At 37.4% G+C, this 25,387-nt stretch overlaps 1 protein-coding gene across 2 annotated transcripts; it reads right to left on the bottom strand.

Annotated features, from left to right (window-relative positions):
* Positions 1-38: 38 nt before the first annotated feature.
* Positions 39-22,058, bottom strand: LOC133880551 (probable inactive purple acid phosphatase 27). 2 transcript variants are annotated; one of them, XM_062319504.1, is made up of 13 exons: positions 21,709-22,058; positions 20,679-20,766; positions 4,405-4,671; positions 3,996-4,104; positions 3,385-3,499; positions 3,101-3,233; positions 2,814-3,001; positions 1,935-2,121; positions 1,772-1,839; positions 824-914; positions 530-718; positions 365-445; positions 39-286 (listed from the first exon to the last, which is right to left on the bottom strand). In XM_062319504.1, the coding sequence occupies exons 1-13, from the start codon at positions 22,041-22,043 to the stop codon at positions 218-220; spliced, it is 1,920 nt and encodes a 639-aa protein (XP_062175488.1). In that variant the 5' UTR covers positions 22,044-22,058; the 3' UTR covers positions 39-217. The 2 variants fall into 2 exon arrangements, with proteins under 2 accessions (XP_062175488.1, XP_062175489.1); XM_062319505.1 differs by lacking the exon at positions 530-718.
* Between the last annotated feature and the right edge of the window lie 3,329 nt (positions 22,059-25,387).

Below are 25,387 nucleotides of genomic sequence, written 5' to 3'. Positions count from 1 at the left end.
AACAAAAGAGATGTAGCTCCCCTAGACACTTACGAAAATTGAATGAAATAATGAGTATGGATTTATATTTCATTGAAGCTCATCAAGTAATCAAAGAGTTGGGAAATATTTCCACAAAACACAGCAACATTTTTATTTTTTTTTTGTAAAGAAGTTCCAAGATATATTTTGCAGCGGGAGAAGGTGCTCCATCTCTTCTCTCTGTAACCACAATCTTTCATGAGGAACCTTGAGTTTTGATGATGCGGAAGCTATCTTCAACTTTCTTTGTATCTGAATTTACAAACTGCAAAAGTGAAGGAAATGAGTGAGACAACTTATATGCATAAGGGTAGATTCTAGCTAGAAGTGCATGCATACCGACCTCTAAGTTTAATTCTTTCTTTGTTGCATGCCCTCTCAAATATCCAAACTGAGAAATCCTAGATAGACTCCAGCTATCCACCTGCGCCAATGGATAATACCAACTTCACTTATCAGACATATGCATACATGTGTAAATCTGAGAGCTAATCCAAGATCTACTCACAAGATTTGGGAACTCGTCCAGGGTAAATCCAGCCATGCCAATAACTGCGTGCACTGGGGCATTATAATTGTCGTGATCATATGTATCTATCCTATTTTTATCTTTTTTTGGCAAAGCCTTGCATTCGTTTTGGTAAACCGAGCAAGATCTCTCATAATTATGTACATGGCCAAAGAGAACCAGATCAACCTGGTAAATAGCAGCCAAACAGAGCTAATTTCATACCAAGCCAAGCAAGGGAAAAGTAAATTTCATATATAAGAAGTGAAAACTTGTTAGGCCAAAGGGACTTACTTTGTTTTCCAAGAGTAACGGTTCTACTTCCTCAACAAATCTTTCGTCGACGCTAAAGGCATTATCTGAGGAAGAATACATTGGTCTATGCCTGCAATTTACAAATGTTACAATTTATTCTAACGCTAATGTATGAAATTTGAGTGCATAGTTACAAGATCAGATAGTTTAATGCAGATACACATATTAAGTAAAGAAAGTAACAGGCACAATATAAATTATATTCCAACATCATGAGTTCACCTCCCTCTTTTTGAAAGGGAGATGTCTTGGATTCAACTCATAGGAACAGAGGGATTTTACGAGGATTTAACCTATATCTGAAAATAATTGTAAAAACATCAAGGCTTGCTATATTAAGGGGGTGTTCTAGCCTCTATATTAAAACTCATATGAAGACTCTCTCACGTGTTATCTGCCCAACACGTTGTAGTAGACTATTATGTGAGGCAGGGAGTGCCTTTCATCAAAACTGTTTGGATCCACGGTATCCACTTAGTTAGTAATGTAGGCACCGTTAATTATATGAGGAAGAACAGTACAACATGCCAGGGCTAGTAAATTTAGTTTGCAGGGGAAATTAAGTTCACCTTAATAAGGGGTTCATTTCATGAATTTTGTTATAAAAATTGCAGGATTTGAATAATTTGAAATGTGGTGGAAAGTATTTGCCTATGATGCAGCGATAAGGCAAAGAGGAACTCTTGTTGATTGGGTCAAGTCGAGTAAACTTTCACATATATGAATAGGCTTTTCTTCTGTTAATTTTTCTGCTTTTTGTTAATGTAAAGGAAAGTTCAAATGCTATGAAGAAACAGGGTAACTGAGGCAATTGAATGCAAGCACGCTATCATTTGCACAGGCAACAAACACACATGCACAGTCAAAGAGCACATCCAAGAGCACCAACATTATTCGGAAGACCAATGTAAATATATATTTACGTACCCCATGAAAATCAACCAAGGAGTTTTTGATCGATCAACGGAAGCCATGTCCTTTTTCATCCACTCATACTAAAAGATTTGCACATATTTGAAAGAAGCTAGGTTATATCAAATTAGATTTGGAGATAAATATAAGGGATATAAAAGCGTTTGATTAATCTAACCTGCTTAGAATTTTGTGACCAATCATGTTCAGTAGAAATCACTATGAAGTGAACGCTTGCTTGTTCTATGGAATACCATGGCTTATCCTTTGCTGGCGTTGGCATGGGAAAGTAAGTTTCATATGGAATTCCGCATTCTCCTCCTGAATCAGGAGTAATATATACTGATCCCGAGTCTATGTAATCTCTGGAAAAGAAAGAAATGTGCATTTATAGCAGCAAACCCCACGTGCATGTCAAGAATAGTTGATAGTTAAGCCAAGAAGTAGGCTTGGGAATGTATATAATTCAAATTCCAATGTTGATGACTAACAAGAACACCATGAAAATTGTACGATGAGTTAGTACATAATTCAAAACCAGTATTCAAGAAATTTGACCAAGAAATAAGGTCCATATATAACAGAAATTTAAAAATTGCTCACAATAACGTTGAAGTCATCTCCCTTTTGGGATGTGTTTGTAGCCATTGAATTATTTGGATACAAATTCAGGTTGCATGTTTTGAAATTGAGCTTTTGCTTCAGCTTTTGGAGTAATATCTCGTGATATAGAACAAGAAATCTTAAGAGTCTGAATCCTAAGATTTCCCTTCTGGTTGAAAAATCAAAGTGTATAACTCAAACATGAGGAAATGATGAGGCCAACGTAGTAAGGAAGAGAGTTGAAATAAATGAATTTGACTGTCGTCTAACAAAATGTAAAGCTTATGATATTTTTCTATTAATTTCCCATCCTCTTAAAGAGATGAAAGAACTTTGTTAAACCAAAATCCCATTGATAGATCATATTTAGTAAGAGATTAATGATGCATGCATGTACTTTTATCAGGAATGACAAGTAACAATGCTTATTCAAGTATGCAGATGAGAAAGCTACCTCTCATGGTTTCCAATTGCAGTCATGTAAGAAACTCGTGATGCTACAGGGCTTATTTGGTGAAGGAAAAAATCCCATTCAACTAAAAAGCCCGTGGCATAGCTTATATCTCCAATGTGGAAGATTGAGTCTATCTTGTTAGAATCTACTTCATCGGCCATGGCTTCAATCACTGAGAGAGACCCTGGCTATGTGTCACAAAATAAAAAACAGGGTCAATAGGTATTGTGAAAGCAAAATTTCGGGTCTTACTATATATTTGTAGCAGCAAATTCATCCTATCCTACTTGAATGTAGTGCTCGGTAGAAGCATCACGAGGAGCCTTTCCCATATCGCCGAATGCTAAGAACTTGAGCTCATCTGATCCTCCTGCAGGTGGAGTTCGAAATTGGATTTGTTCACTCCAACCAGCCGAGTCACTACATAGAGACCAGCACACCACACAAATATATATGACGAAAGTGACCAACAACTAGGTGATGGAGCAGTGTTATTGAATCAATTTGGAGTAAGAATAGCATTTTCTTTTATGAAATTATCAGTAGTTGGTGTAAAGAAAGTTGCTAAAACCTTCCATATCTGTAGGAGAAGGTGCTTGAAGGTTCAAGTCCTGTCATTACTGCAGAATGAATGTATCCTGGGTCATGCCACCCAAAGTCCTTTGCTGGACTTGGTAAAGTTGAACCTGTCAATTTCAGAACAAAGGGGCAAAATCTAAGTATGAGAAAGAGGAAGGAAAATGGTGTGTGTGTGTATATATATATATATATATGGTTATCTATATCTACGTAATTTCAGGTTTGGACTTCACTAAAATATGTTGTATTGGCTGCAATATGTTGTAATTGCCCCCCTTTTTCACATGATGTTCAAGAAAGAAAAAAAAAACAAATTTAATAAAGGTTGTCCAAAGAGAAGGGCACTAACAAAAAGTAGTACATATACAAACTTGATCAAAATGATGGTTAACTTTCAAAATTAGCTATGCACAACGTACACTATTTTGAGTTGGAAATGATTGCTAGATATAGCAGCACCAATTATAATGTTACTGATTGAATTTGTGTTTTATATTACCTTGGTGAGATTTTAATATATCAGTTGTAGAGAATAGGATGTGAGGTTTTAAATCCTTATGTTTGGGACCAAAGGAAAAAGCAAAAGTATGTTGCAGAACTCACTACACATATTATCTTGTGAAAATTTAGTAACTTCTGATGTCAGTGTTTTTCCATCACCATATTGTACTTGTTGAGGTTCCATATTGCCACTAACCCATGTTAATCTCATCTGCATAAAAAATCATCAAATTAGAATTATGCTTCATATGGTTTCCTAATAGATTAAACCAGCTGCATGATGCCGATAAAATCAGCGGCAACAGGTGCACCTTTGCCTGGCTTAGGATTTGACAATTTCTCAGTTTTGTTACAGAAGTTGTTCTTATGACTCAAACTCAAGTTTGCAAGATCATCACTCTTAAGCCAGTTAATCCACCATGAAAAAAACAAAATCACTAAAATTATTCGTTCTGTATGGATTTTCACAGTTCATATATCAAATGCTAATTGCCAAAAGGTGGCCACTCACCGATCTTCCAGTTGAATCTATACTTGAGATATGTCCATACAATGGCTTCTCTGGATTGGCAAAACTGATAGGGCCAGACCTACTGAAAACGCAAGGGGTCTCGAATCCCCCGCCAAAAAACACGAATTCGATGTCGGTTCTGATGTTAATAACATGAAATGTTAACGCACCACTGCAACTGGTCACTACACATTTACCCTTGCTATGTTTCTTGCATTGTTTCTTCTTGCAACTGAGATAGCCTGGATCATTCTTCATGTACATTGCCTGCAAATTTTAATACAAACAGGATTCAATATAAAGACTATACATTTATTAAGATTAATCTTTATAAGGAAATATAGAACTGGCAATATCAAATAATCTCCTGATGGGTTCATCTGAATCATCTAAATCATTAGTTTTTCTATGAATAAGCACAACAAGTTTTCCCTGCTAACAGCAGCAGCAGGGGCAGCCAACACGAAAAAAGAAAACCCCTCACCACCACCGGTAGTCCTCTCCTTCGCCGTCATCAGAATAAGGGAGTTTCGGTTTCTTTTTAACCGAAACTCACATATTCAGCTGAAGTTAAGTCGGGTTAGGGCTACAAATAGGTTGGCGGGCCTCCTTTGCTCTGAAACAACCCTTCAACCGTCCATCAGGTCACCAGAAAATAGAATTCCGGCAGGAATCTGACCAACCCGGCCCGAGCCTTTAAAAAGTGGAGGGCCTTTTTTTTTTTTTTTTTTTTGTTTTTTTTTTTTTTGTCTCAAATTGATTGCATAGAGGCATGTTTTCTGATAAGCTTTTTCATTGTATGACGCCAATTGAAGTTATTTTGGTTGGATTAGGGTGAATTGAAAATTTTGAGGTTAGGGTTTCAAGAGGCAAAAATTGGGGATTTTTATGATTTGGCCCTAATTAGCCAAAATTGAAGATTGGAATTGCCTTACTGAATATTATCAGTACATGTTGGATCATTCCATTTTATTGGGTTAAGATGAATTCGTGGAAATTTCGAAATTTGGATAATTGGGATTTATGTTTGGTCAAGAAGTTGGGGATTTAGCAGAGTTATGTACAGGATACCTAAATTGATGGTTTATGCTGGAAATTGGAGCTTTTAAAATTCCCTTTTTGTGTCTCTCATCTACGTTGTTGTATCACCGAAGAGGAATAAAAGGAGAAATAGGATCATCCTAGAAAATTATAGAAAGAAGAGAGGGGAAAATAGTACTCCAGAAAAGATTCAGATCCCATGCATTTCATGAGTCGTCCAAGCTAAGTGCAGACCCCCTTTCACGCACGTCATGCCCAGCTCACTCCCACAGCTCATCAACAACGTGCTGCCTTCTTCACCGAACACCCAGCCGTTGATCAGTTCCAGTTGCAAGTGATCTCATCTCAACCCTTTAGGCAGTCTATAAATAGAGAGGTCCCTTCATCCATTCACGCATATTTCTTCTTCTCTCTGTTTTTCTATTTGCTGCAACTCTCCTCTCTTCGCTCAATTCTCTCATTCTCTCTATTTTTCCTCTCTGCATCTCTCTTTTCTGCAATATCTCTCAGTCCTTGTTGCAGAGAAACAGTTTTCTCCCCTGTTTCTGTAAAAAAAAAAAAAAAAAGCGAAGTAGGAAAGAAAACCTCTCTCATTTATATATATGAGAGCCCCTTTGATAAGGAAGGGCTGTAAACCTTAACATTTACAGCATCCAATAATTATTTAACACGACAGTTTTAAATACAAGATAGAATACACACGAGAACACCGGATTAACAACTCATCGTCTGTCATCAACAAAAGGAGTAATCATTTTCCTCTTCCTTCTCAAAAACACCAGATCCACCCACACCATCCGCCGAACGCCATCGAGAAAAACAGAGCAAGAAACATCCTTGAGAAGATAACACCACCGGGAACAACCATGAGCTTTTGGATATCACCATGAAAGTCAAATGGGTATGTGGAAAGGTCCTCAGTGGAAGAGAACTGACCTGGGTTCACATAGACTTCCACTATGAGGTTGGTGCGCTTGTGGGCTTCTTTGATGAGTGATATGTGGCCCTCATGGAGATAACCCATGGTGGGTACCAAGCCTATGGTCTTGCCTTGGGCTCTCATGGCTCTTGACCATTTCCTTCCTCATCTGGTTTTTGTCTGTAATTATCTCTGGCTCCTTGCCTGCCATCGAGAATTGGGGTTAGGATTCGTGTGTTCCTTTTTCGAAGAGTGGGATTTCTAGGTCTTTTGGATTCAAGCGATTCTTGAAATTCTGCAGTGAAAAGGGTGGGAATTGATAGTAAGAGATTGAAGGAAAGCTGTATGCTTTACGTTTCTGTAAAGGACTATGAAAGGAGAAATCAAAGAGACCAGGATTTGATGAGGGAATTTTTTTAATGTCAGAAATGAGTATGCAGCGGCTTGGTCGAAGTCGCAGGAGTTTCCTACACAGAGAGACGGTGTTCTTTTGATTGATGAGTTTCAAATGTCGGTTGTCTCGAGAGAAGATTCATGATCCGGTGTTTTCGACTTAAACTATGTTGGTGTAACAAGCTTATGTGGCCTAATACTATTGGAGGCTGTAAAGGACCTAGTTTACACCATGTCCTTAGTAAAGTTATTCTCTATATATATATATATTATATATTTATGGACTGAATGATATATATGTTTAAAAGTATATTTTTTTAAAAATGGTATATTTTGTAATATATTTTTGGGTAACTTTCTAAATTTTCATTAATGTGATTTTCAAGTTAAAAGTATTCTAATGTCTTTAGTTGTGTTTTAACCGGGTATTCCAAGTGGCGTATTTAAATAATAAATCACGTCGTTGTGATGTTAGAATAAAAAGTAATGTTTTATAAAAGCGTTGTTATGCCACCCAAAATTCGAAAAGTGTTTTTAAGCATTAGTAACACTAATGCCGTTATTCCATTCAAATTTTATAAGATTAAAATAAGAATTATTTATACTGTACCGTTTTAGTGCTTTTAAAATATAAAACTCATTAATTATATTAATGGAGTCACTATGTCAATTTGTTACAAAAGTAGATAAGATGTTATAAGTTTTACTTAAAGGGTACTGTGGATAATAATTAATAAATGCTGGAATAATGTCTGTATAAAATATGTGGTAATATAATTAATCTATTTTATATGCCGTTATAATATCTAAGCAACATTATAAATTGGGTTAAGTGGTTTAAAAGTTGAAAGTGATAAAAGTGTCAAAATAAGTTCTTAGTATTTTATACTAATTTATTATTGCATGTATATAATTATGCAGTTATCATTTCTGTGAATACTTTCTGAAGCAGGAAAGAACTGTGAGTATTCTTACTCACTGAGGATCATACGTAATTGTTTTCTATAATGTTGTGATTTCTGCTTTATTATATGCATAGGAATAGTATATTGTATACTGTTAATAATTCTGATACAAAGTTAATAACAAGTTGGTTGTTGGGATGACCAATGGACAGGCAAACCGCCTATGCGAAAAACAATTATAAATACAGGTTGGCTGTTGGGATGGTCAATGTTCTAAGCAAGTTATGCTTACTTAATTGACTGTCGAGATGGTCAATGTACTTGGTTGTCAGGATGATCAATGTACTAAGTATGCTACTTTGACTACTAGTGTGGAAAAGTTAAGAAAACATGGTAAGGGAGTCTGTGCTCCAATAATTAGCCGCTTAAACGAACAAGGATTTAATGTCCATGGTATGAGAGGAGTGCAGAAGAAAATAATTAAGACTGTGCATATAAAATTGTCATTACATCATATTGTTGCATCGTATATTGTTAAATAAATAAGTAATCATCATATTATTGAAAGCAATGGACTCACTGGGTATTTTTGTATTATTGTTTCTCTTTGTATTATATATTAATACAGGTTATGAGGAAGATGAGTATCAAGATTGTCCAGACCCTTAGGTGATCTTAATGACAGTATCTAAGACTAGGATGCCTCCCATTTTTAGTGGACTACTTTGTTTAGTCCATTATTATAATATTCCGAAAACGATATTTATATTTATTGATATGTAATAATGATACAATGAGTATTTTAATTGTAAATTATTTGTGCTATATGTGGCACAAGTATTATTTTATGTGTAATTACTTAATTACATTATTTCTATATATTTTGAAGTATTTTTATTAGAAGTTCTAATGTGTTATCATTAAAAAAAATATATATATTCTGTTGCCAATTTATAACTTTGATGATGTCGTAATGTTATGTGAAAATTGAAATTTTCACTTACGCCTTTTTGTAAAAGGCGGGGTGTTACAGTAATGGACAGCGTCGCGTTAGAGAATACTTGGACTCCACCTGCTCAGGCACATGTCTAAACAGTTTGAGCTCGAATGCCTTCGCATATGAGTATGAGGTTTCCCATTCAGGATAAATATTGGCAGCAATTTTGTTGTCCGATTGCTACCAATAAATATAGGAGTTTGGGCCTCCCTATACAAACAACTTTCAGGTAATCCGCCCACTTGCTTGGATAGGTAAGTGATAGGTCGATCCATAAAGACTCCATTATATATACTGTTCGAATTGTTAACAATCCAGATGTAACCTGACTCTGATACCACTTATAATATATTTGAAATCTATATATGAATTTCAAGGGTTTGATTTATGGAATTATAATGAAAATTGAGATGAAAATAGAAATGAATGATGATTTGATGAAATAATTAAGATGGAAGAACAGTAAATTGATGAACGAAATCTGTATTGAATTTGGATAGAAATTGACTATTCAAGATGTCTGGTCTCCAGAGCTATTCGAGGTGCTCAGCCTCCAATTCACAAATCACTTCTCAAATAATCCCTACAATTAAACTTCTGGGCCTTATATACACATAGCCCTTAAGCTAAACTCTAACAATTGAAATGGGCCAAGCGCATCCAACCCATCTACTACTAATGGTACTGTTACACTAGACAGCAACTTACTGGTTTGAAACCTTCCACACTTACACCCTAACTCCATCCCTCTAGGAAGATAAATGCTTGACATCTCCACTCTTTTTTTCTTTTCTTTTCTTTCTTTCTTTCTTTCTCTTTTTTTTTTTTTTTTTTTTTTTTTTTCAGAATTTAGTTCCAACCTGATGTGTCACAATCCTGTGAGATTGTGGCACATTTTTCAAAATGATAAATTTCATGAAATTGTGATACATCATGTTGAAACCAAATTTTGAAAAATTCGCCAGTGAACAACAGGAGTAAATTAAACCTCGAAAGGGAGTAAATTAAACCTTGGAAGGGACGAAACGATGCCTTTATGAGAATTAGGGCATGCTGTATGAGCTGCTACATACATGTCTAAGTTACCACATTGATAATAGCCATTGCCACCCTTTTGTCTTTTTTTTTTTTTTTTTTTTGACATGTCTACATGAGAGGAGAGTGGAAGAATTCGAACTAATGACCTCCACTTTATGAGGCATGGTCTCCAGCCAATTAAGCTACCCCTTGGAGAACGTGAACATTATGGCTTCTTGAAATTAAATGACTTTATTATCTACGTTATAATAAATGTGGTTTCCACTCGAATATGCTTTGCCTCTACTACGCCCACAAACAATTATTATATCAATATACATAGTATCAGTACCTGATGAGTGCCAAATATTGTATATTTGGACCCCTTGATTTGCGCTAGTTAGACCTTTAGCCTTGTTATCTTCTAATGTTTTGGGTAGTTTTTGGTGTTTTCTGTTTTTGTAGGACAATAAGAGAGGAATGACAAACTTCATAAAGAAATAGCGGGAAATTCGGATGCAGCAGACCACTACATTTAGACTGATCATAACAGGACCAAACGATATCCGTTTTGGGAGTTTCTTAGGTCTAAATTGAATTTCAAGATGTCAGCTTTCCAACGCAACAAGTTTCAGCCAATTTGGAGACCCTGACAAGTCGATCGATCGAACTTAAAAGTCGATCGATCGAAATGTCGATCGATCGATCGAATTTTCCCAGAAAAAGCTGAGTGCGCCAGAACAGAAAGTCAAAAAGCATTCCTTAAATTCCACTACAGAAAACACGGATTCCTTGTTTTGTGGTTGTCTCCAGCTGTAGTGGAGCACTAGAGGAGGGTGGAAGAGTCATTTCTTACCATGGCTTTCTTCTATAAAAACCCTAGCCATTCCCTTTGTACAAGAGTAGTGTAGAGGAGAGTAGATTGTGAGAGATTGTTATATATTGTGGTAGAGAATAGAGTAGAAATTCTGTAATTAGGTTTAATTTCGTGCTTCTTGTAGTTTAAATCAGTAGTTTATTTTCATATATTTTCTTCTTGTAAAACTTCTTCTTTTACTTCCATGGATGTTCATCATGTTCTTGTGGTGTTCTTAGTCATGGAGGGGTAGTAACCTCAACTAGGGTTGAGGATGAAACCTTTCCATTGATAACACTCACAATCTTGGTGTACCACTTGCTCATTTAATGATATATCTTGTTAGTTGTTCAAGTTCCATTCATTTAAAGCTTTATCTTTTGGAATGAATGTGATTTTTGGTGGATAGAGGACATTTTATGTGTTTCAACCAAGCTAATACATTGTTTTATCGGTTTGAATGAAGATATCCATTGTGATTGAATGATACATTGGATGTTTGGATTTCAATTGGTACTCTTTGTGATTTGTCAAAGTGTTGGATTCATTTAATGGTTCTTTGGGATGTGGTTAAGAGACTTGAATAACACCCTAAGCTTAATGTTCTTTGGATGTTCAAGTGGAAACCAAGAGTGTGAGTTGTAGGATTTGGTTTGGTGGATTCTTTAACCTTAGTTTCTTTTAATTTGCATATTTCTTTACATTTCTTTTCCTTAGTCTTTTCTTGAATCAAGCATCAAACTTTTGGAACTAGGTTAAAACAAGGTTAATTAAGCAAGATACCAATATTTGACCATTTCTCTGTGGGATCGACCTCGCACTTGCAATACGCTATATTGCATAACGATTCGTGCACTTGCGAGTACAATTTAAGACACATCAAGTTTTTGGCGCCGTTGCCGGGGAAATCGGTTCAAAAATTGGTTTTTGTTTGATTGATTTTGTTTTTCTACTAGTTAGATAGATTTTTGTTTCATTTTTACTGTTATTTAGTTTCTGTGTTACATTCTAAGTCTTTCGTTTGTTTTTCCCGGACCTGTTCTGCAGCTTCTGCAACTTTCTGGATAACCTGGAGAATCGATCGATCGATAATAAATTCGATCGATCGAAACTCGATCGAGCGAGTTTTCATCTGTCTTAAAGTAGATCGATCGAACATATATTCGATCGATCGAAATACACTTCGATCGAGCGAATTTCCTGCACAACAGCAACTCGGAACAAGGTAAGTATTTCTATTCCAGTATTTTTTTTTTTTTTAGTCCATTTTGTTCATAATTTGTTTCTGTTTAAAGGTATTTTGCTGTTTGTTTTTCTTTTGATTCATTATAATTTAGTACAAATTTTGTGTATTTTGTGTTTCATATTATCCTCAATTTGTTTTATTTTGTTTTAAAAAAAAAAAAAAAATTTTGTTTTTGCTAGTTAGGGTCTACTTAGCTATCTAAGGGCAATGTCAAGGTGAATTCTGGCAAGGATTGGTCTTGGGATTTAAGTGTGTCCATTGTGACCCCCCTCACCTACCTGGGAATTAACCTAGATTGTACTTTGGAGAACTTTGTTCCCCACTAGCAAATTGTTTTCTTTATTTATTTTTGTTTGCTTGTCTTTGGGGTAAACATTTGTGTATGCTTGGTGTATGCTTGGTAGAAGATCATTGAACTTAGGCTTGACACCTTTAGATCCCGAAATTGAAAGAACTCTTAGGAGAAATCTGAGAAATTGTGTTGAGATGGGAGATAACAGGGATCCTAATGAGCAACCAAGGGGGGAAAATTTGGAGCAACCAAGAGCGGAAAATGTGGACTACACTAGATCACTCAGGGATTTATTTGCACCCGTTGCAACGAACTCTGCGTCATGTATAGTTTTGCCACCCACCAATGCCACCCACTTCGATCTAAAACCGCATGTCATCCAACTCTTGCCCTCATTCCATGGCTTAGATCTCGAAAATCCTTACAGCCATGTAAAAAAGTTCAAAGATATCTGTGCTACTTTCAAATTTCAGAACTTTTCTGAGGAATCTGTACATCTTAGACTTTTTCCATTCTCTCTTCACGATAGAGCCAAGGCATGGCTAGATTCAAATATGCCTGGTTCTATCACATCTTGGGATAACTTGCTAAACAAGTTTTACAACAAATTTTTCCCAATGTCCAAGGTGAATGAATGTAGAAAGGAAATAAGCTCTTTTACTCAAGAGGAGGATGAAAAATTTTTGGAGAGTTGGGAAAGATTTAAAGAAATGTTGATCAAGTGTCCTCCTCATGGATACGAGAAATGGAGACTCGTGCAGTTCTTTTACCAAGGATTGACTCAATCCAGCCGCAGCATGATTGAGTCAATGAATGGAGGCGCATTTCTGAGTTTGACGGGAGAAGAGGCATATCGGACCTTGGATCAGTTGTCCGATAACTCCCAACAGTGGGAGTTCTCAAGCTATCGGGATAGATCAGCTCGCATCCAAAAGAAGGGAGGTATCTATGAGGTGAAGGAAGATGTGGAGCTTAAGATGAAGTTAGATGCCCTCACTAAGAAGGTCGATGCCCTCGTCATAGGAAAATCCATCCCCTCATCAAACCCATTCCACGTGGATTGTTGTTCCATCTGTGCTAGTCCCATTCACTTGGCACAGACTTGTCCTTCTTTGCCAACGTTTGTTGAATCATCACTGGAACACGTCAATGCTTTCAATGACTTTAGGAAGCAATCCAATGGACCATTCTCTGAAACTTACAATCCAGGGTGGCGGAACCACCCTAACTTTTCTTGGAAGCAGAACCAGCCTATGTCTCAAGGGGGAGCTCCTCACCAATCTCACACTCAATACCCCCCCTGGATTTAATCAGCCGGTTCACCATCAAAGCCGTCCATCCCAGCCAGCACCATCATACCAAGCCCCGACTCAAGCCCCTGCCTCTTCTTCAAAATCTTCTTTAGAGGACTCTCTAAATGCATTCATCCAGTTTTCTAACCAAACCATCAGTGAAGTGAAGAATGCCACATTAGTGAACACCCAATCTATCAATGAAGTGAAAAATGCCACCATGGTAAACTCTCAAGCAATTGCTAAAATGGAAGTTCAACTTGGGCAAATGGCAAATCAGTTGGGTGAGAGAGAGAAGGGGAAGCTTCCCAGCCAGCCCGAACCAAATCCAAGGATGCAGTTCCACGAGGGAGGATCATCAAATACAGGGCATAGGCAGGAACATGTGCAAGCCGTTGTCACACTAAGGTCAGGGAAACAAGTGGACAACCAAGTAGTTCAACCAGAAGAGAACCCTGCTGCACTAGGAGAATAGGGAAGCAGAAGCGTCGAGAAAAGAGATGCCGAGCCATCTACTACGACCGTAGAAACTCCTCCTCCTAGGCCATTTATACCTAGGGCGCCTTATCCTGATAGACTTCTCGCGCCCAAGAAAGGAGGAACATTCGAGGACATTCGGGAGGTATTCAAACAAGTACAAATCAACATTCCATTCTTGGATGCCATCCAGCAAGTGCCGTCTTACGCCAAGTTCTTGAAGGACTTGATCACCATCAAGCGGAGAAACAATGTCCCAAAGAAAGTTTGTTTGACCGAGCAAGTCAGCTCCATCCTCCAATGCAAGCTGCCCATCAAGTACAAGGACCCTGGATGTCCTACCATCTCTTGCACGATAGGAGTCAGCAAAATTGAGAAGGCCCTGCTTGACCTAGGAGCCAGTGTCAATCTCCTACCCTATTCAGTTTACCTGAAATTAGGATTAGGAGAACTGAAGCCCACCTCGATGACATTACAATTGGCTGATCGGTCAGTAAAGACACCACGGGGAATAGTGGAGGATGTCTTGATTAAGGTGGATAAGTTTTACTTCCCCGTGGACTTCATAGTGCTTGACACAGAGCCGGTTCTGAACGTTGGAAATCAGATACCGGTAATCCTAGGGCGACCATTCTTAGCTACGGCTAACGCCCTGATCAACTGTAGGACGGGGGTGATGAAGATCTCTTTCGGCAACATGACGGTGGAGCTGAACATTTTCACCATCGACAAAAAGCCGAGGGAGTACGATGAGATCAACAATGTCTGCTTGATAGAGGAAATCCTGGAGGAAAGCATTGAAGAATCAAGCATTCAAGACCCCCTGGAAGCATGCCTTGCTCAATTTGGAGAGGATTTGGATTTGGATGCCCTGCTCGAGCAAGCAAATGCTGTTTTGGAGTTTGCTCCTCTGGAGAGCAAAAAGGAAGAGGAGGCAGCAGTACCTGAGCCTCCAAAGAAGGAACTTAAGCCCTTACCAGACAATCTCAAGTATAAGTTCCTCGGTCCAGCAGAGACTCTGCCTGTAATCATAGCTTCGAATCTTCACACCGCTCAGGAGGAGAGGTTGTTAGAAGTCTTGAGGGAGCATAAGGAAGCTATAGGCTGGACCATTGAAGACATTAAGGGAATTAGCCCCTCGGTGGTGATGCACAGGATACACTTGGAAGAAGACACCAAGCCATCGAGGGAGCCACAGAGAAGGCTCAACCCGACCATGCAAGAAGTCGTCAGAGGAGAAGTCATCAAGTTGTTGGATGCTGGCATCATCTACCCTATCTCTGACAGCAAATGGGTGAGCCCCATTCATGTCGTGCCCAAGCGAGCTGGAGTTACAGTTGTGCAGAACAAGGAAGGCGAGTTGGTTCCAACTCGAGTACAGTCTGGATGGAGAGTCTGCATTGACTACCGCAAGCTGAACACCGCCACCAGGAAAGATCACTTTCCTCTTCCATTCATTGATCAAATGGTGGAGCGGTTGGCTGGGCACGAATATTACTGCTTTTTGGACGGTTATTCTGGATATAACCAGGTCCCTGTGGACCCTGAAGACCAAGAGAAGACAACCTTCACTTGCCCATTCGGAACGTTCGCCTACCGACGCATGCCCTTTGGCTTATGCAATGCACCCGCTACGTTTCAGCGGTGCATGATTAGCATCTTTTCTGATATGGTGGAACGTTTTCTGGAGGTATTTATGGACGACTTCTCGGTGTTTGGGTCTTCTTTTGAGGAGTGTTTGCACCACCTCACATTGGTTTTAAAGAGGTGTAAAGAGAAGAACCTGGTGCTCAACTGGGAGAAGTGCCATTTTATGGTACAACAAGGAATCGTGCTCGGGCACGTCATCTCTCGTCGGGGGATTGAAGTTGACAAGGCGAAGGTAGATCTGATATCCAACCTTCCTCCCCCACGGACGGTAAAAGAGGTTCGCTCTTTTCTGGGCCATGCAGGATTCTATCGGCGATTCATTCAAGATTTCAGTAAAATCGCCCGGCCCTTGTGCAAATTGTTGGTTAAGGAGGCCCCTTTCATTTTTTATGAAGACCGTAAGAAGGCATTTGGGGCCTTGAAGGCGATTCTGACGTCCACACCCATCATCCGGCCCCCAAGTTGGGGTACACCTTTCGAGGTCATGTGTGACGCATCAGATTATGCCGTTGGAGCTGTGTTGGGGCAGCGCATTGACAAACTTCCCCACGTCATTTACTATGCAAGTCGGACTCTGAACGACGCCCAGCTGAACTATTCGGCCACTGAGAAGGAGCTGCTGGCAGTCGTGTTTGCTTTGGATAAGTTTCGATCTTACCTATTAGGATCGAAAGTCATCATCTACTCGGATCACGCGGCATTGAAGTATCTCTTTTCCAAAAAGGATGCTAAATCTCGCCTCATCCGGTGGATTTTGCTCTTACAAGAGTTCGACATTGAAATTCGGGATAAGAAGGGTTCCGAGAATGTGGTGGCGGATCATCTCTCAAGGATTACTGTGGACTTCACAGACGAAGCCAACCCCATTTCTGAGACTTTCCCCGATGAGCAATTAATGCATATTGCTCAGAATCACTCACCATGGTTTGCTGACATAGTGAACTATCTTGTCACCGGTCAAATGCCTTTGCATTGGGGACGACAAGACAAGTCCAAATTTATGTCCATGGTGAAGAATTTTTTTTGGGACGATCCTTACTTGTTCAAGTATTGTCCCGATCAGATCATTAGGAGATGCATTCCCGAGCCCGACCAATCCAGCGTCATCTCCTTTTGTCATGATCATGCTTGTGGAGGCCACTTCAGTTCGAAGAAGACCGCTGCAAAGATTTTGCAATGTGGATTTTACTGGCCTACCATTTTTCAAGACGCTCACGCTTATTGTGTTGCATGTGAGCGCTGTCAGAAGCTAGGGAGTATTTCACGTCGAAATATGATGCCCCTCAACCCGATTCTTATTGTTGAAATTTTCGATGTATGGGGCATTGATTTCATGGGACCTTTCCCAAACTCCTTTGGCTATCTGTACATTTTGGTTGCAGTGGACTACGTGTCCAAATGGGTAGAGGCAGTTGCTTGCAAGACCAACGACCACCGAGTTGTGATCCAGTTTTTAAAAGACACTATATTTGCTCGCTTTGGTACTCCTCGAGCAATTATTAGTGATGGTGGAAAGCATTTCTGCAATCGGGTCTTTGAGCAGCTGATGAAGAAATATTGCATCACGCACAAGGTTGCCACTCCTTATCACCCTCAGACGAGTGGACAAGTGGAGGTTTCAAACAGAGAAATCAAGAGGATTTTAGAAAAGACGGTGAACCCATCAAGGAAAGATTGGTCTCTCCGGTTGAATGATGCATTATGGGCATACAGGACAGCATTCAAGACACCGATTGGCATGTCACCTTACCGTATCGTATACGGGAAAGCATGTCATCTGCCTGTGGAGTTGGAGCACAGAGCCTACTGGGCCATTAAGCAGCTGAATTTTGATCTCACAAAGGCCGGCTCACAGAGGAAACTCCAACTCAATGAATTGGAAGAATTGAGGAACGATGCCTATGACTGTGCTAGGATGTACAAAGCACGAATGAAGAAGGCTCACGACCAGAACATATTGAGACGATCTTTTGAGCCTGGTCAGAAAGTCCTTCTTAACAATTCACATCTGCATCTGTTTCCAGGAAAGCTCCGATCTCGATGGACAGGCCCTTTCATAGTTCGATCAGTGTTTTCGCATGGGGCCATTGAGATTGAGGATCCAAAAAATGGCAGCACGTTCAAGGTGAACGGGCAACGGCTGAAGCCATTTTTGGAGTTACAAAGCTCGGAGGTGGAGACGACTCTTTTAGAAGACCCAAGTTACTCGGAGTGACTGTCGTCAGAATGGAAAGTCTGGCTGAAGACTTAAAATTTAGCGCTTGTGGGAGGCAACCCTCATCATTTTTTTGCCCCTATCATTTGATTTTCTTTCTTTAGTTGTGTTTTTCAGGACAGTGTCTACCGTTCAAGTTTGGGGGAGCGCTTCTCTTACAAGCATGCCTAACTTGCATCACCCTTCGGTATTGTATCTCTAGCACATTGGGGACAATGTGTTATTCTAGTTTGGGGGGTGGGATAGACATTTCTGTCTATTTTCATTTACTTCTTGCTTTGTTGCCTTGTTAATATTCATATTTTCATTCTTGCTTTATTTAAAAAAAAAAAAAAAAAAAAAAAATTATTGTTAGTTGAGCATGGTTACATCTTACTATGGTTTGCACCTCATTGGTTTGATTAACATGTTGAATTTTGCATATCATTAAAATCTGAGATCCTTTGACTCATCTTTGGATTAAAAGAGACTTGACGTGTTTAATTTATTTAGCACAAGCACATTAGCATTGTTTCTGTGGGGTATGAGGTTTGAATTGAGATTTATATGTCTTGAGATTTGCAGGATAACTTGTTGATGAAACCTTGGCAAATCTAAAAAAAAAAAAAAAAAAAAATCACCAATTTGACTTCTCATTGAGTAACCGGGCCCCTTGCCTCATTAAGCATTGGGTGTTCGCGTAAAAAGAGGAGAATTTCAGCTTGGATGATTGTTTGGCTAGTCTGACTTCGTAGCCTTTTTGACTTGAGTAATTAAGCCCTTAGGGATGTTTTACATCTAGTGCCCTAAGACCATCTGGTTTGGGAGCCACTGGCCCAACACTCGTTACATGGGTCAATTAGAAAGCTTAAAGGAGTCAAACATTGCACAGCCAACACAATAATAACAGTAAATAGTAATGAATGTAAAATAAGCCTTGGTTATTTGACGGGAGTCCTGCGAATTTTTGGATATATGTGCTTTAAGGAAAATCGAAACCCCATGACTCTATGCTATTCACACTTTACACTTTTGAACATGTGTTGTCTCAATTTTTCCATCCATGAGTTGATCGATTTTTGATAATATGACAATGTGACATTCATTTTGTTAAACATGCTCATGATGTGTGAACCACGTGTTTTAAATGATGATTTTCGCTCAATTGATAATATGGCAGTTCAATGTTTGTGGGTGTCATTTCTGGCCAATCCTCACGAGACTTCACTCGTCCACTAGGGAGTCCTAGGGGTTTAAAAGGCTTGTTGCATATGCTAAATGCAATCGTTTCTCCCACGAAAGAGGACTTTAATGCTTTGATTTTGTTTTTCATTTTGTTTTGCTAAGGGACTAGCAAAATGTAAGTTTGGGGGTATTTGATGAGTGCCAAATATTGTATATTTGGACCCCTTGATTTGCGCTAGTTAGACCTTTAGCCTTGTTATCTTCTAATGTTTTGGGTAGTTTTTGGTGTTTTCTGTTTTTGTAGGACAATAAGAGAGGAATGACAAACTTCATAAAGAAATAGCGGGAAATTCGGATGCAGCAGACCACTACATTTAGACTGATCATAACAGGACCAAACGATATCCATTTTGGGAGTTTCTTAGGTCTAAATTGAATTTCAAGATGTCAGCTTTCCAACGCAACAAGTTTCAGCCAATTTGGAGACCCTGACAAGTCGATCGGTCGAACTTAAAAGTCGATCGATCGAAATAAAATCGATCGATCGAAATAAAATCGATCGATCGAATTTTCCCAGAAAAAGCTGAGTGCGCCAGAACAGAAAGTCAAAAAGCATTCCTTAAATTCCACTACAGAAAACACGGATTCCTTGTTTTGTGGTTGTCTCCAGCTGTAGTGGAGCACTAGAGGAGGGTGGAAGAGTCATTTCTTACCATGGCTTTCTTCTATAAAAACCCTAGCCATTCCCTTTGTACAAGAGTAGTGTAGAGGAGAGTAGATTGTGAGAGATTGTTATATATTGTGGTAGAGAATAGAGTAGAAATTCTGTAATTAGGTTTAATTTCGTGCTTCTTGTAGTTTAAATCAGTAGTTTATTTTCATATATTTTCTTCTTGTAAAACTTCTTCTTTTACTTCCATGGATGTTCATCATGTTCTTGTGGTGTTCTTAGTCATGGAGGGGTAGTAACCTCAACTAGGGTTGAGGATGAAACCTTTCCATTGATAACACTCACAATCTTGGTGTACCACTTGCTCATTTAATGATATATCTTGTTAGTTGTTCAAGTTCCATTCATTTAAAGCTTTATCTTTTGGAATGAATGTGATTTTTGGTGGATAGAGAACATTTTATGTGTTTCAACCAAGCTAATACATTGTTTTATCGGTTTGAATGAAGATATCCATTGTGATTGAATGATACATTGGATGTTTGGATTTCAATTGGTACTCTTTGTGATTTGTCAAAGTGTTGGATTCATTTAATGGTTCTTTGGGATGTGGTTAAGAGACTTGAATAACACCCTAAGCTTAATGTTCTTTGGATGTTCAAGTGGAAACCAAGAGTGTGAGTTGTAGGATTTGGTTTGGTGGATTCTTTAACCTTAGTTTCTTTTAATTTGCATATTTCTTTACATTTCTTTTCCTTAGTCTTTTCTTGAATCAAGCATCAAACTTTTGGAACTAGGTTAAAACAAGGTTAATTAAGCAAGATACCAATATTTGACCATTTCTCTGTGGGATCGACCTCGCACTTGCAATACGCTATATTGCATAACGATTCGTGCACTTGCGAGTACAATTTAAGACACATCAGTACCGCTAAAGTTACTACAGTTTTTATTACAAAATTCTTATAAACTGTCGTGTTAAGTTTCAATATATTCATGTAATACTTATCATATTTACAAACTACGTGACACTCATTTTAGTATATACGAGGTAGGCAAAGATTAACCCTTAAACAAACAAATGAAGATAGTAAAATTTGCTTGATGTTCAGAATGATCATCGATCACTATGTTGATTACCTTGACAGGATAATGGCAGAGTAGAGGTAGTGTGCTAAGATCGCCAGTTTGTGCATAAAGAACCTCATTGAATGGACAACTTTCAACACTGCATATATGTCATCAAAGAGAACGAACGAATTGAAGAATAAAAATAAGAAAAAATGACCAACGCTCGACAAACTCTAAATGAAAGTTTTTTTTTTTTTTTTTTTTTTTTTTTTTTTTTTTGTAAAAAGAGAGAGAGAGAGAAAAAACTTTCATCACCATTCGTGATGTTTCGTCACTTTTGTAATTATTTCCTTAAACTTTAAAAAGTCTTACTTTAGTGTATCAATCATTCAATTTTTTATTTTTTATTTTTTAATTTCACATGTTCGTTAAGATTTAAATTAAAGGTATTTTAGGATTTTTGACACCCTTCCATTAAGATTTAATGAAAAATTATAATGGATGGGTGAAATTGAAAAAAATTGAAAGGTGAATACACCAAATTGACAATTTTTAAAGTTTATGAGTATGTTTGCAAAAGTGATAAAAGATCAAATGTAGTAAGAGACGCTTTTGAGCTTTTCCCAAAAAAAAAAAAAAAAAAAGGGGAGAAATTCACTTACAACTCCTGATCTTTCATAACTTTTGCAAAAATGTACCGAAACTTTAAAAAGTATCAATTTAGGGTATCAATCTTTCAATTTCAACTTTCCGTTAGAATTTTCCGTTAAATCCTGTCAAAATTTCCAAAATACCCCTCTTTTTTTTTTCCAAGCAAAATATTGTTAGGATTTAAGTATTGGTCAGAATTTAATGGAATTTGCAAAAATACCCGTCGCTGAATCTTTGAAAATTTTTATAATTTTTTTTTTAAATAAACACATGGGTATTTTTGAAATTTTGATAAGATTTAACGGAAAATTCTAACGGAGTGTTGAAATTGAAAAAAATTGAAAAATTGAGACTTTTTAAAATTTAGATACTTTTTTGAAAAAATGATGAAAGATCAAGAGTTACAAATAAAGTTTTTCCAAAACAAAATTGATGAATATGATCTTACTTAGAATGAGAAGGTGAAATCATGGCGACCCAATCACGGTCCGAAGGAAACAAAACTCCACTAACGGTAACCGTGAGATATTCTTCATCTGAAAGTTTGGAATTCGAAGTGACATTAACTTGGAGAAAAGGGCTTGTGTCCGGGCACTCCATCAACGTTCTTCTATTTAACAGCCGGAAATCTGAGATTGCAGTTTTGCTTTTGTGCATGGCCATGGAGTTGATATGTGAAGGGTGCAACGACCATGACAAAGAATGAGAAGAACTGAGAAAGAAAACGACTAATACGATGAAGAGTCTCAAAACCCAAGAAGAATCACCGTAAGGAGAAAACATGTTTGGAAGCAAAGAAAATTTTGCAAGTCTGAGGGAGAGACAGCAAGTTTATGAACATGACAGCAGATTCTAAGGTTGGAAGATAATGTGGTTAAGAATCCAACATCAGAGAGGCCGGTTTGGTTTCTTGACGTAACGTACATCGTCGGTTGCTTTGATGATTGATGTTACTGAGGTGCATGGCTAACTGCATTTTGTCTTTTATTTCTTTTCGTGAATTTTGTTTTTTCTTTTTTATCCTTCTATTTTGACTTATTTTCAATAACTTCCCACAATTTTGTCTCTCTTTCTTTCCCACAAGTTATATTAGAAGTCAATTTTGTTAATTAACCTTCGTCTTTGACTATAGAGTTGGATAATATATTACACAGAGAGCGAGTTTGGGGTTAAAGTGTAAATATTTGAAAAGTATTTGCTTGGACAAGCCTAAAAGTCTAATTGGAAACAATTTCAAGCCCTTATAGTATCAACGTACAATTCAATTAACTAAGTTAGGTAGTGGGGGACATACATCAGTTAATGTAGCACAAATTATTTGTTAGACTAATTAAAGATATCACATCCCTCCCTTGGAAGAAAGTCTTTTGTGGGGTTGCAACTTGCAAGAATGACACGAAGTATTCGTTTTTTCACTCATGTACATTAGGATTGAATAGAAATTTTCTACAAACCTATTTGTAGGAACTTAAAAGACACATGTCATTTTTAAAAGTTGGTTTGTATGAGTTTCCTACGATCCAATTTGTAAGAAATTTGTGTTCGGTAGAATTTGGCTTGAGTAGACTTAGGCCAGGACCGGAACCAAAAGTTTTTATTGATGGGGCCAAAGCATGAATAAGAAGTATATATGTTAAGATTGGAACCAAAACATGAATTACTTTTTAAAGGGCCCGCGGTGAACTAATTTTTTTTTTTGCCCAAGGATATATAGAAAAACAATTTTATATAGAATCTTTTAAAAGTGGGGAGAGGCTGTGTCCTATATATTATGGTTTCCCTTACGTTTGTCTCTTATTAGGCCCATTGGAATTGGAACACGTATCCATTTTGTTATGTTATGGTCTTACTAGTGGACTTTGATGGGCCATCACGGCTTCAAAACAGATTACTCATCAAAGTCCATTAGTATCTTATCATTGGGGGTGCATGGGTCGTTACAATCGGATTTTAGCTACTATTGCTGGATTCTGGTCGTACTAGTCAGATTCTGGCCAGTTTCACCGGAACCTGTGTTTGCCGAACACTGGCGAAGGTGGCCGGAATCCAACACAAATAGCCAAATTCCGGCCACTTTAGGCAGAATCTGGTCAACCAAAATTCGGTGATGATGGTCGGGTGAAGCCAAATTTCGGCACCGACTGAATTTCGGCCTCTTTTTTCAGGAATCTAGGTTGTCGGACTCCAGCGATGGTCACCGGAATCCAGTTAGTGCCACTGGATTCCGATAATCGGATACCAAAATTCGTGGACCTTTGGCAATAAATTTGGGCTACCAACAAACTCCAATATCCAGCGGTTGTTGATTCCCACAAACGTGCGTGCAAGAATGAAGAGTTTAAATCTAAAAAACGATTTATAATTTTTAAAACCGTAAATTATTTTTCTGAAAATTAAAGAGGACTTAAGATTTTATTTCACATTCTTTACTGAAATTATCTGCGAAGACATGTTCAGGAGCCAATCGATCTTGTTCACTTTGACTATTGTACAATTGATATAGTCGATGCTACAGCTGTAAATCAATGCCATGATTAACTTTGTCTAATTAATTAACCATCTGAATTAAGGTCTAAGGACAACATTATTCAAGCCATTTAGATTGTCATATTGTCAGTAAACATAATTGAGAATATACGATCATCCTAAATAGTAACAAAGAAATGGACAGAAATAAACTCTAGAAATACGCGCCTTTGCCGGTGGACACAAGGAATAAACCTTGGAAGGGAAGGAACGATGCCTAATAAAGCCATGGCTTCTTGACGTACGTGACTTTGTTAGTTACGTTATAAATGTGGGCATCTTATCTAGCTTTTGTTTTCCCATGCTTCTACTCCCCAGTTATTTTTAAAAAATAATTTTTGTTTTTATATAATTTTAAGATTTTTTATAATTTTATGAAGGGTATTTTTGTTATTGAATGGACATTAATATTGTGTGGTAGTTTAGGGGAGGACGTTGAGACAATTGATAGTTTATGAGCACATTGACAATTGAGTGGTAGTTTAAAAGAGTATGTGTACTTTTTCTTATTATTAAATTGTAATGACCTAGCCATATTTGCCTATCATTCTAAAAAGCTTAATTAATGTTAATAATCATATTTTTATTTTTTAATTATTTGACGATGCTAACGTGACAATTTCAACGATTTTAAATTTTTAGAATTTGGAGGAAAGTACGAGTCATAAACTTCTCAAAATGATCCAAATATAAGTAAATAAATTACACCATTACTGATAAATTACGTACAGCCTTAGCTGGAGAATCACACTAAAGTCTAGGGTAATCTACATGGTATATAGTTGTATAGATAAGGCATGCTGTTGATGCTGCTTCGATCATTTATTTATGTTAGAATATATATATATATATATATTGTATATTTCATATATATTATTTGGTTGATATTAAAATATTTTATATTTACGGGTTAATTGTAGTAAAATATTGGGATTATAATCAAATTATGAGAATTTGATCACCATACTTATATTTATTTTATACCTTACAATTAAATAGGAATCTTTGGGCTAGTTTGGCAAACAATTTTCATTCTCCCTCTATTTCTTTTCACTTCTTTCAAAAATATCAAATAAAAAACATTATAACTTTTTTACACTTTTTATATCACATCAATAATTTTTTATTATTATTCAAATAAAAAAATTCCCTACAAAACAAAACTTTTTTACTGTTCTATAAAACATTCTCAAATTTTATATCACATCAATCACTTTTTACTATACAATACTCAAATATTTTCCAACTTAATTACTTACCAAATAAGCCCTTTGAATTGTAGACAAATAGTTATATATTGAGATACAATATTGTAGCTCTACAGGCTATTTAGAGAATCGGAGTGGTTGATATAGGTGTCTAAAATGTTAGCTGTATATTCTAACAATTTTGAACGCACTAATTATTTTTAAGAAACAAATTAAGATATCATGCATTAATTTGCATGGTTGAATTTAAAATTATTATTGTGTTTACCTTGACGGGAAAATGGCAGAGTAAAGGAAGTTGGCCAAAATCACCCGTTTGTAAATAAAGAATCTCATTGAGTGGACAACTTTCTACGCTGCATGTTTATGAAAATTGAAAAGAGAACAAAACAA

Source organism: Alnus glutinosa, chromosome 10 (assembly GCF_958979055.1).
Source record: "Alnus glutinosa chromosome 10, dhAlnGlut1.1, whole genome shotgun sequence".
In the NCBI taxonomy this organism is placed as follows: Eukaryota; Viridiplantae; Streptophyta; class Magnoliopsida; order Fagales; family Betulaceae; genus Alnus; species Alnus glutinosa.
Note: the sequence above shows the minus strand (reverse complement) of the source record. Positions and strands in the feature narration are given on the sequence as shown.